Source organism: Hemibagrus wyckioides, linkage group LG06 (genome assembly GCF_019097595.1).
Source record: "Hemibagrus wyckioides isolate EC202008001 linkage group LG06, SWU_Hwy_1.0, whole genome shotgun sequence".
Classification (NCBI taxonomy): Eukaryota; Metazoa; Chordata; class Actinopteri; order Siluriformes; family Bagridae; genus Hemibagrus; species Hemibagrus wyckioides.
This window is the reverse complement of record NC_080715.1, coordinates 7,998,747-8,023,777: the sequence shown is the minus strand read 5'-3', so window position 1 is coordinate 8,023,777 and position 25,031 is coordinate 7,998,747. Positions and strand designations below refer to the sequence as shown.

The following is a 25,031-nucleotide window of genomic DNA, read 5'->3' as shown; positions in this document are numbered from 1 at the left end:
CAACAGTGTACTCGATGCACAATGCGCATGTGCGACTTCGGGAAATTGTTTATCACCGATAAACGAAGTTAACAAGTAATTATTGACGTTTCCCAAATATGGCGGACAAGGTTCCATTTCCCATAGTACTGAAAGACAAATACACTAGTGGTTAAAGGTGCAGTAGTCGATATTTTTCATTTCCTAATGGGACACAAAAACATTTTCGAGTTTGCATTTGAATAGGATTCTTCTCAGTCATTGTATAGACACGCCCACAACGCCACTTCACAGCCCCTATAAATCATTTTAAGTTGTAACTAAGCTCGAAGTTACGACTATATAAACACAAAACTTCAACTTAAAATGATTTAAACTTTAATGTATGAGTGCTGTTTAATCTTAACATTGATTCTAATTAGCATGGAAGTTCTGGTTGAACCATAAGTTTGGGGCAGAGCTTTGTGTAAGTAGTTGGAAATGAGAGTAAAAAACTATTCAAATTTTATTCATTTCCAATCATTTAAGTATTTAGGATCATTTTCCATCCACAATTTGTACTCAATACACCTTAAAAGTTGAAAAAAGCCTGTTTCTTGGCAACTGGGTTAGATAAGGTTAATAATTTAGCTACCACGTAGCTGTAAATCTTTACAACAAACTATGTAAATGCAGAAATTTCAAGCAAAACATATCAGTATTTCTTAAAACACGTTTTAGGTTCCGCAAAAACGCCACCATAGGTTTCGGCACGTTGATGCTGTCAGCATGGTTTTTGCGAATTTTTTCTGCCTTTTTAACCACAATGCTAGATTCTGATTGGTCAGAAGATTTTGACTGGATTTCTATAACAGCAGCTAAATGTTGAAAAATGTCTGGAATCTTTGTTATGATGAAGTTTTCTCTGAGGAGATGTTTTGGAAAGGATATCATCCAGTTTCAGAATGTTAAGAAGTCAGAAATAAAGCTGTAAGTTTAATGTTTCAGACACAAGTAAAGTCTTCAGGACAGAGAACAGCTATAGCATGATTTAACATCGTTCCTTGCTCAACAGTGTTAACATTGGAAGATAGCTAACAAAGACAAAGAAATCACTTCAGGACATAACATGCTGTGACAGTTACTCTGCTTGTGATTAAGCCACATTTTTTTCTTTAAGCCACATATTTTCTTCTTCTTCTTCTTTCGGCTTTTCCCTTCAGGGGTGGCCACAGTGAATCATCTCTCTCCACCTATCCCTATCTTCTGCATCCTCAACACTTACACCCACTAGCTTCATATCTTCATTTATTCCATCCATATACCTCCTCTTTGGCCTTCCTCTTTGCCTCCTGCCTGGCAGCTCCATGTCCAACATTCTCCTACCAATATACTCACTCTCCCTCCTCTGGACATGTCCAAACCATCTTAATCTGGCCTCCCTGACTTTGTTCCCCAAACGTCCAACATGAGCTGTCCATCTGATGTACTCCTTCCTAATCCTGTCCAACCGTGTCACTCCCAAAGAGAACCTTAACATCCTTAGCTCTGCTACCTCCAGCTCTGACTCCTGTCTCTGTCTCAGTGACACTGTCTCTAAACCATACAGCATGGCCGGTCTCACCACTGTCTTGTACACCTTCCCCTTGATTCTTGCTGAAATTTTTCTATCACATATATTTCCTATTAAATATTTTTCCTATTCACATATATTTCCACACCCTAGTGTTTCATTCCTCTTATACCACAGGAACTTCCCAGCAGTAACCATTATTTTATAATTTATTAACATACCTTTTATAGTTATATGCAAATCAAGTTAGCTCCCGTTATTACTTATCACTGTTGTTAGCCTAAATTGTTAGCCTTACGAGAACTAACTGGAACAGTTTTTAGAGTATTTCTCAAGCATTTTTTCTTCTCTTTGTAACTTGGGTTACTCACCAACATAGTGTAATGAGCTGTTATTTTTGGAGTTAGCAATAGGGCTAACTTTGTGGTTTTGCACTTGTGCTGTGAGGTCATTAAGTAAATGTCATTAAGAGTAAGGGAAACCAATAGCTAACAGTCTAGCATTGTGAAACCTACATGCTATATCATGACACACTTGCTTCAAAGTTGTTTGGAGTTGTTTAGTGTCTCAAACAGAAAGGCTTATGTAATGTCTGACCTGGTGTTATTGATAAAATGCACTAAAAGAAGCTACAGAGATAAATAAAGTAGTCACAGCATCGGACTCCTGCTAGGAGTCGTAGCTTACAGGTTGAAGGTGAAATTAAAGGCGAGAATATATGTTTAACATTTTTTATTTTTTTAATTAACTACCATACGTCTTTCTGGGTAAGCAGGTGACAATTTATACATTTGTGTGGTGCTAATGGTGTATTGGTGCACTACCGGTTTAGAACTCTAAGCTATTTAGTTAGTAGAAAAGGAGTACACAGATTTTAAACAGCAAGGTTCAGGTTACACTGCAGCTGATGTTTACAAGAGCCTAGCATGCATTATTTTGAATAAATGTGCTCCACTGTAACTCTGGGGTTTGCTTGCATCATCTAATAAAGATAGAAAGAAAGAAAAGCAGGAGCTTTATACAAATATGTACACTCTAAAGCCACTTTATTTATGAAGTCCTGTTAATTCATGCAATTATCCAATCAGAGGGCAATGCAAAGCATAAAAACATGCAGATACAGGACAAGAATTTGAGTTAACGTCAAACGGGAAAATTTCAGTGATGGTGGCCTGGTTGTTGAGTATTTCAGAAGTCTCATGGGGTTCTCAGACACAGACTATAAGGTTGTGAAAAACATCCAGTTATAAGCAGCCTTATATCCTTCTTGGTGTCAGAGGAGAATGGACAGACAGGTTTGTGCTGACAGTCACACAAATATCCACTCTTTACGAAACTCTAAGCAGAGAAGCATCTCTGAATGCAGAACACACTGGTGGAGGCAAAAGATCACACGGGGTTACACTCCTGTCAGCCAAGAGCAAGTATCTGAGGCTACAGTGGGCACAGAACCGAGAGAGTTTAGGAGATGGAAAAAGACATACAGTGAGATGCTTTTCAAATCAATATGTCTTTTAATCTAATATCCATAGCTCAGGAAGTGCACGTTAACACAGTTTGGTTACGTATATTATGTAACATTGAATCTGACAGTACATATGGTGATTGGAGATACAGGATTGATGAAACAGGCTGGCTGAGGGGGGGGAGCGGGAAGTCGGTGCTGCCAAGAAGTCATGTGTGACAGATGTGCTGGTAATAGATTCCGGCCGATTGTTGTGGCCACCTAAAGTAGAGCATCTGTCAGTCTTGTGGACATTTAGCAAATGTCCAAGTAAATGATACTCAAAGCGACCATCTGCATGACTGCACTGAGCACACAAACATATGACTCTTTTCGCAGGGCTCAGATTAGTGTCATTCGCAATGGGGTTCACTCATGTTTTGGACCAGTCTTATATTTCTGGACGGATTTGACATATTTGGCTGCGACTAGTTTTGTAATTAGCCTATCTGTTTTAAAAAAAACCGTGTAGACGGAAAAGAGTATGCGGGAGTCACTCATCAACAGCTCAAGAGTCATCCTGAGTTGCATATGGTTTTGTTTTTGACAATTTTTCCTCATAGAGTACAGAAGGGAATTTAAATTCATTGGACCACTTACAGTCTTAAGCACATATAATCATTTCTGAATTATTGTTGTGCAGCAGCGTGTCAGGCAGATAAAGTACCCTCACTGGCTTTAGATTTTTGTACTCAGCCACCTGGAGTAGTGCAGTGTTTTCTTTCTCAGATGTTAGTGAGTAGGATTAGATTTCTGTCAAGTATCAAATATAATTTTCCACTAGGATTTTTTTTTTGTCTCTCTCTTTTTAATTCTCTCTCAGATTTTTGGCCGGTCTTACATTCGATCTGATCGACTTGGACTCAGATGCCCTCTTCGCAGTCCAGGAGAATTATGCATTTTAAACAATGCTAAATATTTGAATATGACTCGGTATCCTGTAATTTGTGAGATGCCAAGTGTCTCATTTAAAAAGTTCTTCTTCTAGAAACGTGGCTTTAATACTAACAATTAATAAAGGTGAAGATGTCAGCGAGCTTTGTTACTAAAATAAATGAAAAAATAAAGAAATGATCAGTTTGACAACAATGATTACAGCTAGCCTGTAGCTGCTGTTTAATCGGCACGTTATTCCCGTCTCTGTTCCATTTACACTCACACTTTATCTGTACCGTTTTGATGATTTGGACCAGTGTGATCGGAGAACCGCTTCCCATTTCGGTTTCAGAGCTCGGAGAGGAAACATAACACGCACTTCATGACTAATCGGCCATCGACGAGCCCCTTCATATCACGATCAGCGACGACGTTGTACCTCGTTTGCGGTTTTTATGCAGACACATCAAAGTCTGCTCATGGATGGGGGGAATGAAAGAGAAATAGAAAAGCGGTTTGGCCCACTTAAGCTCGGCAGCAGTACTTTCTTAATCAGTGATCCAAGCTAATGTTATTAAGCCAGCACTCTCATTACACAGAAAGCATCCATCTAATAACCCCCTATGGCCTTTACCAAATGCTCTCATGAAACTGCCAGAAAATGGCAGCACGATGCCGAGATGCTGAGCTTCTCTATTTGACACTCGTACGATTCTTTTCTTGCCTGGGGGACAGAAGATTTAAGCCACATCCTTGATCTCCGAACAGACTGAGAAGTGCTTTTATTTTATTATGTGCTTCATATGTCCTGCACACATAGATGATTGCGAATCCTGCACCAGCTTCTGTAAAAGACAAAACAGTGGGTATGTTTCAAATCGGCCTCTCTGGTTAGGTAATTGCTTTTGAATGTCTAGTATTTTACACAAATGTAGCAGCGATATCACTTTATTTATAAAATGGCTCGATCCGTTTGATGAAATCCTGTAGCAAAAATGAAACGAAACAAAACAAATACAGAACAGTCGACGGTGAGGTCACTGTCCAATCCTACACTGTGAAAAACACTGTGACGTTGTACATTGTGACATTGTACCAACACACTTTGAAAGATTTGTTCGTGTTTATATTTAACATTATTTATTTAACTGCTACATTATTTATTTTTAGCTACATTAGGCACAAAGCTAAGCAAGAAGACATTACACACCAAACACCTGATATAGCCAAAAGTATGGGGACACCTGATCCAAACTTGCTCATCCATGTCTTTGCAAATATGGACCTTGCTTTGTGCACTGGTGTGCAGTCATGTTGGAACAGGAAGGGGTCATCCCCAAACTTTTCTCACAAAGCTGGGAGCATGGTCCAAAATGTCCTGGTATGAAGCTGAAACATTAATAGTTCCTTTCACTGGAACTAAGGGGATGAGCCCAACCCCTGAAAAACAACACCTGAACTCAATGATTTGGAGGGGTGTCCCAAAACTTTTGGCAGTATAGTGTATGTTTCTTTCCCAGGCTGTTGCCACACACACTTGTATAGAATGTCTTTGTGTGCTGTCACGCTACAATTTCCCACCTGTGAACAATGTGAGCTCCATGAAGACATGATGTGAAGAACTGGAGTGTCCTGCACAGAGCCCTGACTCTGACTCAACCCCAACTGAACACCTTTGGGATGAACTGGAACCCTGACTGAACCCCAGACCTCCTTTACATTAGTGTCTGATCTCACTAATACTCTTGTGATAACAAATCCCCACAGTCACACTCTAACATTTAGTGGAAAGCCTTCGCAGAAGACAGAGTGGAGGTTTTTATAACAGCGATGGAGGAATAAATGGTGGAATGGGATGTTCAACAAGCACATATTAGTGTGATAGTGAAATGCCTACATGGTATTAGCCATATACTGTATGTCTTGAAGATAAGCATTTGTTTATCTATCAAACCATTCCTCTGCATTTTCTTTGGTTCAGATGTAGATGATCGCTATTTTAAGGATCGTCCGTGATGATATATGGCACCGTGTCATGCATTGTTATAGCTAATTTGCCATATAATTCACTGCCAGGCTTCAGATAATCTCCCAGCGAAGGGAGTGAAGAATGCAGCATTGTCTCACTGTCATCCCAAGAGACAGAGCGGTGAAGAAGCGAAGAAGTAGCCGAGTTTGGAGGGATTTTTTTTTTTTTCCCTGTGAACTATAGGGCTTATTTAAACTCTGCATCCTTTTGGGCATTAAACAAGCAGCCAAACACCTTTGGTGCTTGTTGGCAGCTCGGAACAGAAGCCGTGGTGTAGAAGGTCCGAATCGAGAGAGAAAGCACTGAGGCTCGACTCAATCCCAGCAGAGACAAGCACACTGGAGGGAGGGAATGTGCTGGTAGAGGGAGCTTTGCGTTTGACTTTTTGAACCCTGAATTTGTTTAGCTTTGGCCTTGGCGCATTTTCACTCCACCACAGGATGACCGAGAGCTCTGATCTGCTCTAGTAGCTCACGCCTCCGGAATACACAGTTCACACTGATCACATAGTGGGTTTGTGCTCTCTGTGGCCCCTGTGTGTGTGTGTGTGTGTGTGTGTACGCTACTCTGACTGATGTCTCCTTAGACTGATATCAAAGCCTTGGGGGCTACACTCAATACAGTGGAGTATTTTTTTTTTTGTCTTCAAGCTGCCTTTAATACATGTGTGATAAACGCTTAGAAAGAATGACTTTAGCATAGTAATGTACGGCAACTAAAATATTTAGTGTCAGATAAGAAAAAAATGAAACATTCAACATTGTTTCCGTAAAGGCAGTTAACTAATAAAATTCTGTTTTGCCGAAAACGATCTCCACAGCCGGAATAAACAATGGTAAGCTTGTACAGCTCTTTTAAAAGTTTTTATTCATGTCGATTTCAGCTGTGTAGTGCTTTAAACAATGGACATTGTCACAAAGCAGCTTTAAAGAAACATATAAATTCAGGATGCAAATCTTTAATTGGTGAATTTGTTCCTTATAAACAAGCCAAAGGTAACAAAGAGAAACTCCCTGGGACATTTACGCCATTTTGCAGAGCCCTTTATCCAGAGCCACTTACATTTATCTTTTGTTTTTTTAATACAATTAAGGGATAAGGGACTTGATCAGGGGCCCAGCAGCAGCTTGGTGGACCTGGGATTCAAACTCACGACCTTCTGATCGTTAGTCTACCCCCCTGAGGAAATGAAGAAAATCCTTAAGAGGAACCAGACTGGAAATTGGAACCCACAGTAGGGGAAAAATCTAGTTGAATTTTCTTTATTCCAATGTGTACATCGTTCCATGGAATTGATTTGAGTAACGTTAACACAATTCGTGTTGTCCATCCAATGTGATCTGATCATGTATTTTCATCCCTGAACAAATTCAGACACCAAGCGCACATCTGATCTGAGCTGAGAATCAAATCTTTGAGCATATCAGAAATCATTTATATAAAATTAGCATGAACATGAATAAAAAAAAACAACAACTTACACCAATGGATTCCTTGATGCCTATCTTTATCCCTCTATAGCCTTTGTTAGATTAATAAATAACTATACTACGAATATTAATAATAATATTTGTCATCAGCATCAAAATCATGACGGACGTCCTCCACTGTAAGGCCACTAAAACCAGTTAGAAATGATTCTTCCATAGAGCTACTAGCTGTAATTTGACGTTAATGGGATATATCGTCACGGCGATCAAGTTAGACAATTAAAATTAGAATTCATAAGCATCGCCTCTAAAGTTCAACAGAGAGAACAAAGCTTATATAATTCTGTCAACTTCATAATTAGTGAAATCTAATCTTTTAAGGTTATTAGCCAGTCTTGAATTCAGTTTTGCAAGCATTCCCGACTAATGCATAATTAATCATAAAGAAATTATAAGACTAAATGCTAATGCTAGTGATTAGCAGTGACAGCCGACTGGTAAACAGCTTCTGGTATTTTTTTTTTTTTTTTTAACTCTTCAGGCTGCTTTCTTGGTGTTTAAACACATTCGTCATTTTTCTCCGACGCGTCAGTCTTGCCTTTGCTAACAGCCGTGGTTTTATTGTGTTCATTTAACTGCATTCATTTTTAGGCACGATTTCCTCCATGTTGTTAGAAATGCTCCCGTGTTACCAGGCAAAAAAACAAGGAGGAAGTTTAAGCTAAGGAATTGGTTATTTGTTTGGGTGTCTATCAGGAAAAGCGTGAGCTGGACTCGTGTATAGAGAGAATTCTAAGCAACTTACGACGCCACAACTGACGTGTTCAGTATCACGATTCACGCGGCCTTTCGCTAGAAGCAAATCGTCGAGACTTAAAAATGTTTCGATATCTATAATCAGCCATCCCTTTAAAAGATGAGCAAAACTGGCTTGCAGATATTTGTATACATAATTACATTTCTGGCATTGAATTCTCGTGATTATTTTATAAAGGATATTAGCCCCATAAAACTGCTGCTCCCAGGAACAAATGATTATCTGTGTACAGAAGAAACAAAGAATAAAAAGGACTCAAAGTAGATTAGGTCGCTATTTTAAGGCCATGCTAATCTTCAGATATTAGCATTGTAGGGATTTTCCATGTCCTGCTTTCGTAATTCCTTTATCCTGTATATCCTTTGTGGAACAGAGTGAATTGGGACTTGAGATGACTATTTCTATCACTTCATTTAGTTGATACTTTGGGTGTTTGCTCCTATGCTAATTAGATTATTATTATTATTGTGTGTGTGTATTTTTTTCAGAGCAGGATTTCAGTTTTATTGGTTGTATCTCCTCGCTCCTCCAGCCTCCACTGACCACAGCAGCACCGGGAGCGTTGCTCCATTTATATCCAGCCACTCTTTAGACGCTCTGGGATCATTTTTGATCTCCAAAAGTGACCTGTTTTTATCCCTCCCAGTTCTGAGGACTCTGGTTGACCACAGCGGTCAGGCTCTCCACAAAGGCACTGATGGGATGGGCCACAGATTTCTGAGGCTAATTGCACTACTGAGGTTATATGATCCCATTTCATCGAGGAGCGAGAGGGAGAGAGAGGGAGGGAGGGAGGGAGGGAGGGAGGGAGGGGGGGGTAAGGAGGCAAAAGGGAATAAATAAAGAGGAGGAATGGAGAGAGAAATAGACGGATGGGACGATAGAAATAGACTAAGTGGGATTTGGCATATTTAAGATGCTATGAAATCTATTTAATGGCAACATTTGTCTCTGTTTTAAGTATATACGTAAAACAATTTATATATTATTATTTAAGTATTAAATACAAAAAGCACCACATCAGCTGTTTCCAGACAGTTTATTATTATTTTTTATTTTTAAAAAATTACAGAAAGGAAATAATTCCATGCATATTTCAGAAAAGCATACTGTGACAACTCTTATCATGATATCAATATTCATATCATTGTATCAGCCAACTCTGTGGTTTTGGCTCTGGTGTACTTTTTTCATCATCATTAGTCCCGTGAAGCTATTGTACACATAAATTAAAATTTAGAGTCTAAAATCTGCTGGCTTTCCAAACTAAAGAATCTTTTATAATCTCATTTTTATTCTTTCTACTGTAATCTCTCTGTCCAGGATCCAGCAGATGAGAATGGCTTGCTTCTCTTAAGGTTTCTTTAGGGTTATCTGTTATTTATCTTTTGTTAAATGAGCTCTAAAGATAAAGGTAAAACATCACACTGACTTTACTAAAACGTCAAACAAGCTCGTGTTCGGATCCCCGACGCATGCGCCGGGTAAACATTGCCTGGCAGCGTCCGTCAGCGTGAGCCGATCAGCTGTTTTGTGTTTGTGCCCGAACACAGTCGTGGTGAGGGTTCAAAACGCTGTGACCCTTCAGCACCGCGCAAAGCAGCAGACAGCGTCACGCTCTAATCGGACACAGGGAACAAACAGACGGTGTCTCGTCCTCTGTTTGCGTCCCGGGGGCCTGAAAATACGGCAATATAAAAATGTAAATATTGGGTTTTGGCCTGTGTGCGTGTGTGAGTGAGTGTATTTGTGTGTATGTGTGTGTGTGTGTGTGTCGGTTCCGATGGCCTCCACAGGCACAGGTGGAAAATAAGGCCCTTGACTGCATAGCGGGAACCACATGGCCTCACTCCACGTGTGGGCGACGAGGGGGCTCTCCGGCCTGGCACGGCCTTCGCGCCTGCTTGGACACGTTTCAAACGGCCGTATTAGTTTGCTGAGCGAAGGGCGCAGTGGGCATCTACAGTAGCCAGCAGGGAAGGGGATGAAACAAAAGAGCACTTCGGCTTTATTTCAGACAGAAGGCCTCGCTAGCTGTCTTCCCTGAGTAACACTGACTCTCATCACATCACTTGCTGTGGATGTGATATGGATTTTATAGCACTGAACACCAGTTTTTTATTTTTTTCCCACAGTAACACATAAGTGATTGACTGCTAATTTATTATATCTCCAGTGTTTTCCCCCCTTCTCATTTTCCTTAATGTTCCCCCATTATTATTTTCTCTAGATATCAGATAATTTGTTCACACTAATACACTCTGATCATTATTATAATAATGATCCTACAATGTAAATAAAATCTTTAAATTCAGACCCAACTACTGAAGTAGAGTTCTCTGTATCTTAACTTTTTCCGGCCCTTTATCATCAAACCTAAAGGTTTATCAATTTGCTACAATACATATATTTTAAAAAGAAATAAACATATAATATATCATCATATGGCCAACCTCTGGTTTGTAGAATTGAGTTCTACATTCCTGCATCTGATTTTGAGGAACAGATATTTTTTTTCTCCAGACACATTCTCAGGATTGCTGATTTATATTTTGTCGTCATGCGACTGAGAATTTTCACGAGAGACATGCCGTAGAACTAGATCTCAATATTATTTATGCAAAATCCAAAATCTGTTATTAGAATTACTGCAGATTTTGAATGGTCGATTCGTGTAGTAAATTTGATCCGTCCTTTCCAAGAAATTTATCCGTACCTGAATTGAATCTCCAGGTCAGATGGGATTGAGTGACGATCCTGTAACGTGAGAAATCTTACCCTTTGCTCACGAATGCTTCATTTTTGATCTATACAGTAATCTACAATGCTATCACACATATTAGTCACATGTATACTCTTCATCATGTTAATATATTTCCTCCTGTTCTGCATTGTTAACGGTTCCGATTGCAAGAGTGTGGAAGCGATTATCAGCTCCCTCTCCTGTTCTACTCAGCATGTGGAGTCAGTCCCTTCTGTCCATACATTAATCGGCCAATGATATGACAGCGTCCTGACACCTCCTCCCCCCTTCCTCGACGACTTCCTCGGGAAGGAGCGATGCTGCGGGGAAGCTCGCACCCATCTGGAAGCAATAAAGTTTTCTAGAAGAGCGCTTGATTTTATTTAATCTCTCCGTATCATACTGTGCCTCAAATGAAGGGTCGCGCTCATCACGTCAGCGGTAGTCAGCGTCATGTGTGCAATGGAAGATGACAGATAACACGCACATGTTCACAAACATGCCAGCTAGGCTGAGTGTATGTTTGGTGCTAAATTAAAAAGAAATAGACCAGAATTCTAATCCCTGGGGGACTTAGGAACTAAAGGCTACAGCTAGTACAGGAAGTTGAGACATTATGGCAGTTCCATTTGTTAGTGATGTGACATTTGACCCGGTATTGACTTGAAAAGTGTTACAAGTGCACGTGCAAAGCATCGCTGAGGCAGCGTGTCTTTATCTGGTCATGTGACCTTTCAGATTGCAAAAGCAAACCGATGCTTAAAAGTAACCTAGGCATGTACGTGGATATTAAAGAGCTTTGCAGCCATTATTTATTTATTGTATTTATTGAATTTTCTAATCAATAGGTGTGGATTTATTTTGTACTTGGATGGAGATGATGGATTGCATTAATTACACGTAACAAAATGCATTTATTTTCTCAGAGGCAGGTGAGGGAATGACATATTATAGCTACCATAATGTAAGTGATAACAGGAACTACTTAATAAATGACTAATAAAATGACTGTAAAATGGTTATAATAGGATCAGAGTGATGTATATTAATATGATCGTAATTAATAGTAATTTATGGTAAATCACTGTGGTATAAGTGGAATAAAACGCTGTTGAATGTGCAGTTATTCGAAAATAATCCACTTGGTATTATCCGATTCATTTCGTATAACAGTGTGGCCTGAATTGTTGTTATTCCTTAAATAATATTGAAAGAGCTTTAAACATAAAATGGTGCCTTTAATACATTACATAACACTTTATGAGTGTAAACAATACACTCCAATCATGATTCAGTTCGATTCACAATTTATCAGTTTTTATTTTAAAATTTATTTATGTTTTTTAAACAAAACTTGGATGGCTTAAAAATTGAGTGAAGCCTTTTTTTATTTTTGATTCAAAATTAATGCAAAAACAATGTGCATCTTTGACTGTATAAAATTAACGAAAATAACTACTAGAAGCAATTTAATAGATTTAATATCACAAAATGTATCTCTTAAAAAAGAAATAAATAAAAGACCAAAGTTTTAGAACAAAAGCTCTGCAGCAGCACCTGTGGCATCATTTTAACTGGAGATAGAGCTGCAAAGTCGCCTAAAATGGCTGTGTTCTGCATGCTCCTTCTATGGCCACCGTAAATCACACCAGAATGAGGGTGGTGCTGTTTGAAAGCTACTGAAGAACACATTTTATCTTTAATTGGTCATATAAATGTTTAACGTACACTGTATTGCCAAAAGTTTTGGAACATCTTCCTTTACATGCATGAATGTAATATGGAGTTGTCCCGCCCTTTGCAGCTATAACAGCTTCAACTCTTCTGGGAAGGCTTTCCACAAGGTTTAGGAGTGTGTTTATGGGAATTTTTGACCATTCCACTAGAAGCACATTTGTGATGTTGGACGAGAAGGTCTGTCTCGCAGTCTCCGCTCTAATTCATCCCAAAGGTGTTTTATCACGTTGAGGTCAGGACTCTGTGCAGGCCAGTCAAGTTCCTCCACACCAAACTCATCATCCATGTCTTTATGGACCTTGCTTTGTGCACTGGTGTGCAGTCATGTTGGAACAGGAAGCGGTCATCCCCAAACTGTTCCCACAAAGTTGGGAGCATGAAATTGTTCAAAACGTCTTGGTATGAAGCTGAAGCATTAAGAGTTCCTTTCATTGGAACTAAAGGGCCGAGCCCAACCCCTGAAAAACAACACCGGAACTCAATGGTTTAACTTTTGGCAATATAGTGTATAAAGCATGTCAGTCAGCATGCTGTCTGTGTGTTTAAAGTCTATGGATTGTGTAGTTTCAGACCTCTGGTGTACAAACAGTGCAAGTGCATCAGCGTAATTAATGGAAAAGTGATTCCATGAAGGTAATCACACTTTCATTTCAATTTAGTTTTATTCGTGCAGCGCTTTTAACAACGGACCTGGTCACAAAGCAGCTTTATAGAAATCTAAAAAAATTCAGAATAAATTTAAATTTATATTTATCCCTAATAAACAAGCCAGAGCTAATGGTGGGGAAATCTCCCTGAGATGATATGAGAAAGAAACATTGAGAGGAACCAGACTCAGAAGTGAACCCATCAGAGACACTGGAGAGTGCTTTCCTTTCATTTCATTTCCATTTCCTTTCTGTAACTGGATACATAGCCATAGACTTAGCAATAACTTGCTCTTACTAAAGTAGCTAGATTGATAAATTTAATTAATTATTATTTAATAATGTGTAACTGTGTGATCATTATCTATATAGGATGGAAAGGTGTCCAGTGGGCATGAGGTATGGTGTCCAGATACTTTTGGACATTTAGTGTACAATGTGTTTAAGCTCTGTATTCTTATAGTAAGATTGCATCTAAACTAAGCAGTTAAAATTCAACCCATTGTGCTTTTGTAAATGTAACAAAGTTACATTTACAGAAACTGTGGACCTTGAACTTTGTGTGTGTGTGTGAGTCAGTGATGGCATAGAAGGAGCAAGGCACGCTATTGTAGCGATAAGCTCTCTGGAGATGGTGGATCCATGGTGACGGGCTTCGGTGAGGCAGCAGCGTGTTATACGACCTGGTGTGTTAGCAGACGTTCCATATTGATTTGGCCCTTGCAGCCCTTCCAGAGAGATGACCCACAGCATATGGTGCCTCTCCGGAGTGAACTTGTGTGCCCTGGAGCACAAACGCAGACACCAACACCTAAACCCTTTCACCCACTCACACCCCCCCAACCCTTCAGCTTCATTCGGATTATCAGAATAGATCTAAAGCGCTAAAAGTGGACACATGACCATAAGGGCAATCCTTCCAAAGCTAAATATACATTTTCCCACTCTTCTGTCATTTTGAACAGATGTCACAGACTCGGATGTTGACCTTTGCCGACGTGGATACCGAGCAACAGGGTTCTCGTTCCTCATTAAAGCTCTTAAGCAATGCTTTACACTAGCTTAACGGTCAAGCCGTGATGGTAACTGGAAGGATGTGAAGGATGTCAAATCCCAGGAGAGCTCATGGCTCTTGAAGAAAGCCTTCACCCCCTCAGCTGCTTATCTCTGTGCTAGGATTACATCAGGGGCATTATCATTTCCATTGATATGTTCATTTAATTCACTTTATTATTCACTTTGTTATTTTTTTAAAAATCAGTCATTCAACAATCTCTCTCTCTCTCTCTCTCTCTCTCCCCATCACACTCGGTTATGAATATCTCAGATTTCCCAGCAGCCAATCAGAGCACACCACTAGCACCACCTTCTGCTGCTTAATTCTGCATTCATTTATTTGTTTAAGACAAGTTCCTTGTCTCAATTCCTCGCCTGTCCTTAACCCCTAACCCTAGACTATACACTTACACTGGAGCTTCATTTATCAAGCTGAAAATAAACTGATTTATTCATAAATTTGAAAAGAAGTACAGTGTTCCTGTAAATTCAGAAAAAGCATCTTTAGCCTAATCGAGCTCCTGAGTGCGTCTAAATATCTGAATAAGAAAAGAAAAACTAATGTAAAAATGGACTTGATGGACTTCACATCATGTCGTTAGCATGGATTACTGCACTTTAATATAAATGGAATATACTGTTCAAGTTAAAATGCTAAATAAAAATACATCCTCATACGAGTTCGGTAAAAAGTATTTTGCTACTGGATCCGAATAAGATCGTTTTTTTGAAAAGCAGCATACTTTGACTGAAGAAGAGGGAATGACTACTAACTTGTCTGTATTTCAAACTGACAAAATAAACTTGGCTGGAAAAATACAGACAGAGAGAGAGACGGTGTAGATAAATATTTACTTGAGTTTCTGTAACTGTTACTAAATTGATGCTACCAGAGTAACGGATGCTATTGCTAATGTAACAAACAAGTTCTTTGTAAAAGTTTCAGTGAAAGAGTTCAGCAGATCTGCTGTTTAAAGAAAACCCTTAACACTTATCCCGTATATGCTAGCACTGTGCTTGTTGCCTGTCGCTTAATAAATTAATAAACTTTCTATTAGTAAACCTTAGCAAGGCTAATCTGGCGACGTAGCAGCGTGGTTATCCCCCGTGCATCAAATCGTCTGCGTATTTATAGCTATATATTTGTTCTCCAGCTTTTTCTACTGCTTCCGCTGTAAACCCATGCTTCATAACGCGCCCGACGTCGACCTTTGAGTTTCAGACGCTCAAAAGTGTTGTGCGTGGTACTTTGGCAAGACGCTGAGCAGCCGTATTTTCCGATTGCCTTTTTTGCTTTTCCGAACACACAGTTTACTGATGAGTCCACTTTTATGTGTGCACACACTTAGAGCCCATATATCAAAGCTGCAGTTAGATCAGCACAGGGCCACGTCGGGGGATTCGGTTTTGCCTGCGGTCAGCTCGCCGCCCCACCGGCTCTGAAAGGTTGCATCATTCGGTCCGCTTAAAAAAAAAAAAAAACAAGAAAGGGGGAAAAAAAACAATGACTAATAATGGAGGCACAAAGTGACTCATGTGATTACAAGACAATGGGGATATAAAAAGTGACTGTAAGCAAGAATTAGCAAATACTGAGAGAAAACGAGAGAGAGAGAGAGGGAAAAACTCGCGAAAGAGACAGAACTTATTAAGATACGCAAAGAGAGATTTTATAGAGTGGCAGAATTCCCTGTGTCAACGAGGTGGAGCTTAAGGTGGACATCCAGTCATATCAAACATGACTAGACTTCCTTTTACTTGTTCAACCTTATGTAGCGTATAATACAGCTTCCGGGGCAACTATGTAATGGTTGTCTCAGTTTCTCAACTAGTATATTAAATTCCACAATAAAATAAACAGGAGCTAGCTTGCTAGTACTTGTCACATTTTACTGCTACTGCTAAACAAGTAATCAAATCATCATTAGCTAAACTAATAGATATCTGGCAATGGCTAGCCCTGACAGATGGACAGCATAGCTGTTGTAAAATATTATATTGTGTAATTAATAGTAGCGTAGTGATATGATGACATTTACGATCAGATTTACCCTCGGCTCTCCCAAAATCCTTAGCAAAATCCAGATACGTCCTCATTTTCAGCAACATTGACTCATTTGAAGCTCTTTTTTTTCCTCATTTAACCAAGGCCACTAATTAAGCTCCTCATTACACGTCTCTCTATCACGTGAAATCTCTCTATCAACCCGAAAACGTGAACATGTGCCGGAGCCGCAACACAATTAGCATCAAGTGGCTAAGTCACACCCTAATCCCGTTTACGCTCTGCATCAGGCAGATGTGCCAAGATTGATTCAGACAGCGACCTGGCTTACTGTACCGGCCCCGTCCCAATCCCCCTTTCCCTCCCTCCTACACCCACCCTCTCTCAGAGTGCTCTCTCTCTCTCTCTCTCTCTCTCTCTCTCTGTCCCTGTTAAAGACCACGGGCTGGTCTGCGGTTCAGAAAAGCTCTATCGGGAGAGATTATCCCTCATTCGCACTAATGAAATTGACTCTGGGTGTTTTTGTCCCCCGATGAAGGGACACTTCAGAGTTAAATAAATGGAGGGATCGGTGGAGCAAGGGGGATGGACAGAAAGGAGCAGATGGCGGCAGGGGTCCTGTGCAGTAATGTGAGAGGCTAGTTAATGTTCTGAAACATGGGGCACGGCCGAGGCACTGCTAATGAAGACGGGCTTTCACTTGAGGAAATGGCGGGAAAAGGAGAGACAAATAGAGAGTAAAAGGAGCTGCAAAAGCGTAAAAAAAAAAAGTGTAAAATGTGATCTTAGTGAGTTTATCCATGGCATGGCTGCTGCACAATACATCAGTCTCTAAAGTTTTTGCAACAGTATGGTGCAAAAAACATCCAGTTCTGGGGTCAGAACATGCAAACTGCACACACACAGGGAGGAGGCAGGAATCGAACCCCCAACCCTGGAGGTGTGAGGCAAACATGCTATATGACATCATATAGAGCTTATCTAATATGAGCTTTTTACTGACCGGGACGAAATGACAGAACTTTCTTCCTTGAATTAACGGGAATGAAGTTGCACACTGTGTCAGTTCATTTAACCCTGCTGAGCTTACAGTGTATTAAACCTCGCCTTGAGCATTTATCGTGCTTTATCTCCTTTGCTTATAAGAAGAATGCGGCTTTCTAATGGAGATTTTAATTCACCTAAAACGGCATGCGCGAACAACATCAGAAAAACAACAATAAAACACAACGTGGACTGTGGTAAAGATAATAAGATTGAATTGCACCAAGAACAAAGATACACACTCAAACACGCACAAAAAGACATATTTACCAGAGAATTTTACAGCACCTAGATTGCCAGCGTCTTGTGGCCAAATACAAGGTCATATACAGTGTCTTGTGGTCATATACAAGAGATCGGACCAAACCAAAAGGTTTTTCACACGCTGTATTTATCCAGTCATTTATCCAGTTATCCAGTGCTGCAAATATGCAAATAAGAAGGTTAAACCAGGGTTTAGGGATATACATTGTGAAACGTCAGAAAATTAAGAGCCAGGATTCATTGTTAACCCCACGTAATATATGCGCAGTGTGAAAAGTCAAACACCACAACCCAAGATTCTGTTCATCCTGTGTTTACCATCACCCAGGGTTCAAGTGTGAAAAGCCCTCAAGACTTTTTTTGCACATTCACAACATATCTCATTGTGATACAAACGTATTGCCATTGACACCGAAATGCTCGAAGCTGAATGGTAATTACGTTACAGTGTTTAGCTACACAATGACGTTTTGCTCAGTGTTCTCATGGTGTCCTATCCCATGATATCAAGTCTATGATACTGAAAGAAGTTTAAATTCTAGTGCACATAATTTTTAGCCCATACCAATTTTCAGGATTGGCACCGACTACCCTAGCTCCACGGTCCCTAGCTCATGTAACACGTACGATTCAGCGATCTCAGAGGTTCTGATATTTTTAAGATATTTAATTTTTCACATATTGAAAGCCACGTGCAGGAATAGTGCCAGTGAAAATAAAAAGGATATATCAAATGTATCTTCTGGCCACCACAGCAGATTCCTGAATCCAGTCTATCAATCCAGATAGATATCTGCAGCAGATCCCTGAATCCAGTCTATCAATCCAGATAGACATCTGCAGCAGATCCATGATTCCAGCCTATCATTCATGATAGACATGTGCAGCAGATCCCTGAATCCAGCCTGTCATTCATGATAGACAGGTGCAGCAGATCCCTGAATCCAGTCCATCAATCCAGATAGACATCTGCAGCAGATCCATGATTCCAGCCTGTCATTCATGATAGACATGTGCAGCAGATCCCTGAATCCAGTCCATCAATCCAGATAGACATCTGCAGCAGATCCATGATTCCAGCCTGTCATTCATGATAGACAGGTGCAGCAGATCCCTGAATCCAGTCCATCAATCCAGATAGACATCTGCAGCAGATCCCTGAATCCAGTCTATCAATCCAGATAGACATGTGCAGCAGATCCCTGAATCCAGCCTGTCATTCATGATAGACATGTGCAGCAGATCCCTGAATCCAGTCTATCAATCCAGATAGACATGTGCAGCAGATCCCTGAATCCAGCCTGTCATTCACGATAGACAGGTGCAGCAGATCCCTGAATCCAGTCTACTGATCCAGATGGACATCTGCAGCAGATCCCTGAATCTAGTCTATCAATCCAGATAGACATCTGCAGCAGATCCCTGAATCTAGCCTGTCATTCCAGATAGACATGTGCAGCAGATCCCTGAATCCAGCCTGTCATTCCAGATAGACATGTGCAGCAGATCCCTGAATCCAGCCTTTCATTCCAGATAGACATGTGCAGCAGATCCCTGAATCCAGCCTGTCATTCCAGATAGACATGTGCAGCAGATCCCTGAATCCAGTCTACTGATCCAGATGGACATCTGCAGCAGATCCCTGAATCTAGTCTATCAATCCAGATAGACATCTGCAGCAGATCCCTGAATCCAGCCTGTCATTCCAGATAGACATGTGCAGCAGATCCCTGAATCCAGCCTGTCATTCCAGATAGACATGTGCAGCAGATCCCTGAATCCAGCCTGTCAGTCCAGATAGACATGTGCAGCAGATCCCTGAATCTAGTCCTGAATCTTACCTCTATTAGTTTGGGCAAGCTAGGGCAAAACTCTTTTTGTAGAACAGAAAATATTCAGTGCCCATGCCTTACCGATCAGTATTTCCTCAACATTTTTATCCCATTTCTGTTTTTCCTAACAGTTATCATTTTATTTTGTGACCAGTTGGATTTGGGAAGTGTTGAGAAGCACTTCAGCGGGGACAAAATCGTGTAATGTGTGAGCCTCGTCTGCGATCGTTTGTTTAGTGTACACACCCCTACAACAACTGACAACTGATCGCAACAACTTATGAAGCTGTGTAGTGTGAGCAAGTCAGTGATTATGAGATTTTATTGTAAATAATGTAAGGTTTTTATTCTTTTATTTTTTATCTATTTATTTTATTCTTATTTTATTCCCTAATTTTATATCAGACTTGCGGCAATAAAATAATCAGTTTGTTTATACTGGTTGAAAATGTCCCCTAAGTCGATTTCCATTCTGTGAGTGTACTGTTACAAAGGGTTAAATTGGTCTGTAGTGAGGAGCAAAACTGTGTGAATAAATAAAAATAGTTTTTTGATCCATCCTAAGTTTTGTGTGTGTGTCTGTAGGAGAGTCTTCACACAAGAAGCCCATAGAGGACTTTGTGGAGCTGAAGGACGTGTTTGCGGTGAAGGTGAAGCGGCGACGTTCGGCCGGTCAGCAGAGCGGCGGCACGCTGCTTGGCATCACGTTGTTCTTCTGCAAACGCAAAGGAGCTAAACTCAAAGACGACACCATCCACCTGGACAACCTGAGCGTGGATCACTGCGAAATCTGGTTCAAACATCTCAAAGACATCCTCAGCGGTATGGCCACAATTTCCTGTTTCTATGTCTGTCTATTTGTCCTCAATCGACAATGCAGTTTTATCTACGAACAGTCTTCTGTAAATATCGGTGGCTTTACCTCACCGTGGCCACAGTTATCCTCATGGGTAATAAGATACAATTAAGTTCCTGAGATGTAAGACATTTTTTGTTTGTGACTTTTCATCCAGTTACACTGATCACTAATCAGTCCAAACTAATGTAAATGGTTTCATTTCTTTTTTTATATGAAAGCAACATCACTTAGGTGATTAAAAGCCTCACCTCCCTCACAATGGAAAAGCAAACTCAAACTATCAGCACTTTTTTTTTTTTTTTTTTTTTTTTTTTTATTAAGCTTCTTACCCTGACGAAGAGAAGCTTTATCTGGGAGTCGCTGAGGTACACTTTTTATTGCATCATGCAAACATTAACACAGCAAACACTGGCCACGCTTTCAGCTTTATTACGTTTGCCGACACCGATTGAACTCGGGCATGGAACGGTTTACTCGACCCGCTAATGAATTTCAGCCGGTCTATCACAAGTAAATGATTTCTCAGGTACAAGCGGCGCAACTCAAAATGACGCCTCATAAATGTCAGCATGTCTGCTGCCGGGTGTATGGCCTGCTCTTCAGGCATGTGACGGTCTTCAGTTTTTTTACATACATATAATATACTAGGATTATCAGTATGTTATAATAAACGCTAAAACGTGAAACAAAAGGCTGGGTCACTACATTGTCATACGTGGAATACAGAGAAGATGGAGGTGTTGTACCATTAAGGGATTTAATAACAAGTCATAAAATGACTGACGTTGACTTCATTCAGACCATTCATACCCATGCGAGTGCTCGAGACCAGAAGAACATTAAAGAACATATAAAATATTATAGTTATAATTTGTTTACTTTAGATCCGTCAACACAGACATACTAGTTGAAGTTCTAACACTAAGGAAGCAAGTACTGCAGTACATGATCACTAAGTTAGTTGCTTTAAGGGAACACTGGAATGACTGTAAAACTAGTCTAAAGCTCTATTTCAATTAGATTACTTTTACGTATGAAGGTTTGACATTATGTCAGTAATATTTAACGAACCGAGCACGCACACGTCTGGAAAGATTCCGCCTTGTTCGTTTTACTTTCTATAAAATGACCTGTAGAAATAACCCCAGGTTAAAAATATATTCCGTCTGAACTGACATGCTAGTAAAGAGTCTGTTAGACACTCTTTCTTGCAGGATATGTCACGTCTTTGTGCAGAGCAAATCAAAACAAAACCAAGGGTTGCAATAGAGACTAATAAAATATGGAATCATATAAATAGATGTAAAAACAGAAGCAAAACTTTGGTGGCTTCAGATGAAAGGCAAATGTGACAGGAGTGGTCAAGTAATGCAGCCACAACAAGCATATGTAATAATGTTTGAATGCGCTCCTGGAAACCTGACATCACATGCATATGGCCGTGTTGAATCCAGATTCATTTTCTCTTTACAATTATAATCAGCTCAACTTTTCCGGGAAGGCTTTCCACTAGGTATTAGAGCGAGACTGTGGGGAGTTGTGTTTATTCAACTACAAGAGAATTAGTGAGATCAGGCACTGATGTTAGGATGGTTCAGTCAGTGTTTCAGTTCATCTTAAAGGTGTTCAGTGGGGTTGAGTCAGAGTCAGGGCTCTGAGCAGGACACTCAAGTTCTTTCACTCCAGTCTTGCCATGTGTTCATGGAGCTCGCTTTGTGCACAGGAATTTTGTCGTGCTGGAACGGCATCTGTTAAATGTAACAGCATGTACAGAGGTTCTGTTCTGTTGTGTGCTTTCACCTTTGTGGAAACAGTTTTGAGAAGAACTGCTTATGGATGTGATGATCAGGCGACCACAGACTGTCTGTGAACTGATCAAAATGACTACAGACATTCTACAGCAACAGCAGTAATGTTCTAGTATGGTTACAGTTGATGAGTGATTGTTAATATGTGATAATGTTTGGTCATTTGGAATTTATATGTCTGGTGACTTTATAATGTCTTCATGCATTTCTACCATTTCTACCATATTTACAAAAAGATCAGGCTAATCTTGGACAAAGAAAGTCCAGCCTTTACCAGTGAAGTTTAGGTAAGCTTTACATTCATCAGGCTGATCTGTCTGGTTCCTCCCATACATCTTTAATCAAAAATTTGCATTTAGGCTTGAGCTGTCTTTCCAAATCCGAGTAAAGAAAGCTAAGAATAAAAAAAGTGAAACGATTGAGTGCATGCTACTACAATAATCCAAAATTAGGTCCTTTTCCATTGTGCCACTGAGTTTAGTTCTGCTTCACTGGCATAGCAGCTGGGAGACTTGGAGCGAGGGATGTCAATCAATTGCTCTCATTAGAATATCAAGCCACGCCCACCTACCCAGCTCCCAGATTGGTCGAGCTGTGGTCATGCTCTAGCTTTTAGGATTCAACTTTGGTGAACATTTAATATAATGCGAAAGATTTTGTAATATTATAGAATTTATTTTGAAATATTTAACATTTTAGATTGACCTATGTTGTGAATTTGATTTAGTGATATAGTTTGTAGTTTGACAAAAACAAGCAAAAGACAACAAGCAAGTTCTAAATGTGAAGCAAAGGAAGATATGGGGTTTATTTACAAAATTTACGTTATTTTCAAAGGCACTTTATAGTGATTTTGACCAATATTTAAAATTTCTGTCATGATAAGTAGTGCAACACAATAATTTGCATGAAAGGTGTATGAAGTAATTTATTTTAACTATAAAAAGTACAAGATACCTTGAGATAGATACCAAGATAATTTTGAGCTAGAAAATAATTTTAACTTTTAAAAACAACAAAAATCCCATCTGTATGTGATTAAGAAAATTGTGACCTTATCGAAAATAATTTGTTAAACCTGAAAAACAGAAAGTTTTGTTTAAAAGGTCATTATTTAATATTAGCCAGCAATGTCATGAATATTTGTAAGTTTCTATTCAGCTGTGAGGTTAAATTCATACTGAGACTCTAGAGAGCATGAGTGACCAAACGAACACAAGTACAAGAAAATTTGGATTATTTGTTTAATAGCCTGTTATGAGGATACAGAGATTTGCCTTGATGCCGTGCTGCATGTTTTGTAAATAGATCTCATCATAGTATCGTTGTACACTGGGGGAGATGCAGGGAGGTGTAGAGAGACAGTGTTTGGCGACGAGGGGCTGTTGGAAGACAGAGGAGGAACAGGTTGCTCCCCCGGCCTCCCTGCAGTTTGTAATTATCCGTTCTCCTCTCACCAGCGCTGGCTGCCAAAACAGGCCAGTATAGGACAGGTGTCCTTCCAAAACGCCTTGGCCATCATTTTCAACACCACATCCTTCTCATCCTCCACTGCCTGACAAACAAAATCAGGTGTTTTTCTTTTTTCTTTTTGGCCAAATAAGATATCAATACCAGGAGATTCCCCACAGCAAACCATTCCTTCTTTTTGTTCAAAGAATAAATGGCAAAATAAAATGAAAAATAATAATAATCAAATGTATGCAATTTGCCTACACTGGAAAGTAGAAGTGATTAAAAGTGAAATGAGTAATCACGTCTCAAATGTGTGTAAATGACATATTTTACTAACGTAATCAGACCTCGGTTACTGAACATAGTGTGAAGAATTCAATCGGATTTAAATAATAATAATAATAATAATAATAGAAAAACAACTCAGTTTGTAATTACTCAAATATTATTAGTTTAAACTTAGACCAAACCTCCCTCTATCAAATTTATCCTTCATACAAAAATGCTGTATTCTTATCATTTCACTTGCTTTGCTCTTTAAAAGTGATAATGCTAACGTAATAAAGAATACAGTTTACAAGTTAGCTGCTCTCAGATTTTAATCTTGAATTGTTTAAGGCAATAAATGAGTACAGTTAGCACATCAGCTTTTACTGAGCAAGACGCTTTCACCTGAGATAGATAGATAGATAGATAGATAGATAGATAGATAGATAGATAGATAGATAGATAGATAGATAGATAGATACTTTATTCATCCCAAAGGGAAATTCACAGCTTCCAGCAGTATCCACAAACACAGGTAATAGATATAATAGGAAGGAATATAACAAAAAATACTAAAATACCCAAAGAGTTGTGAGGTTTAAGTATTTTGGTAAATATCTGCCTCAAACTACACTTATACAGATTTGCTGATGTGGTTTAGGGTACAGTGTGTTTTAGAGTTACTCTATAAACATAAAGAACTGTGAAGCTTTAATGGTTTGTGAAATTATGCGTATTGTGTCGCAGACTTGCTGATTAAACATAGACGTATTCTTGAATGCGAGTGTTATTATAGGTCTTGTTCCTATAGGGTAGACATCTGTGACAATCATTATAATAATCAAATACCCTTTAACTAACCAGTACACACACATTCATTTCCGCTGGCATCAACTGGAAATCTGGAATTCCACTAATTGGACATTTTCAATCTATTTATATAACAAATGAGTTATTTTATGGCCACGAGTCTGATATAAAATGAGTCAGGACTCTGTTGGCTTTCAGTGCAAGACGTGTGTTTTTCACTCCGTTGGATAACCCTACACTGAATTTTAGTGGTTGAAGATAAACACCTTCTAGGCTTATGAAGATGCACTTGGGGCATCTGAGAGAGCAGAAATGAG

The 25,031-nt window shown here is 39.5% G+C and overlaps 1 protein-coding gene across 4 annotated transcripts in view; it reads left to right on the top strand.

The window, feature by feature from the left end:
* cerkl (ceramide kinase-like) overlaps positions 1 to 25,031 on the top strand; it is a 180,897-nt gene that overhangs the window by 582 nt on the left and 155,284 nt on the right. For all 4 annotated transcript variants that reach the window (XM_058391387.1, XM_058391386.1, XM_058391388.1 and 1 more), the window contains exon 2: positions 20,101 to 20,337. In XM_058391387.1, coding sequence (XP_058247370.1) covers positions 20,101 to 20,337 — 237 coding nt within the window. The remainder of the gene's footprint in view (positions 1 to 20,100; positions 20,338 to 25,031) is intronic.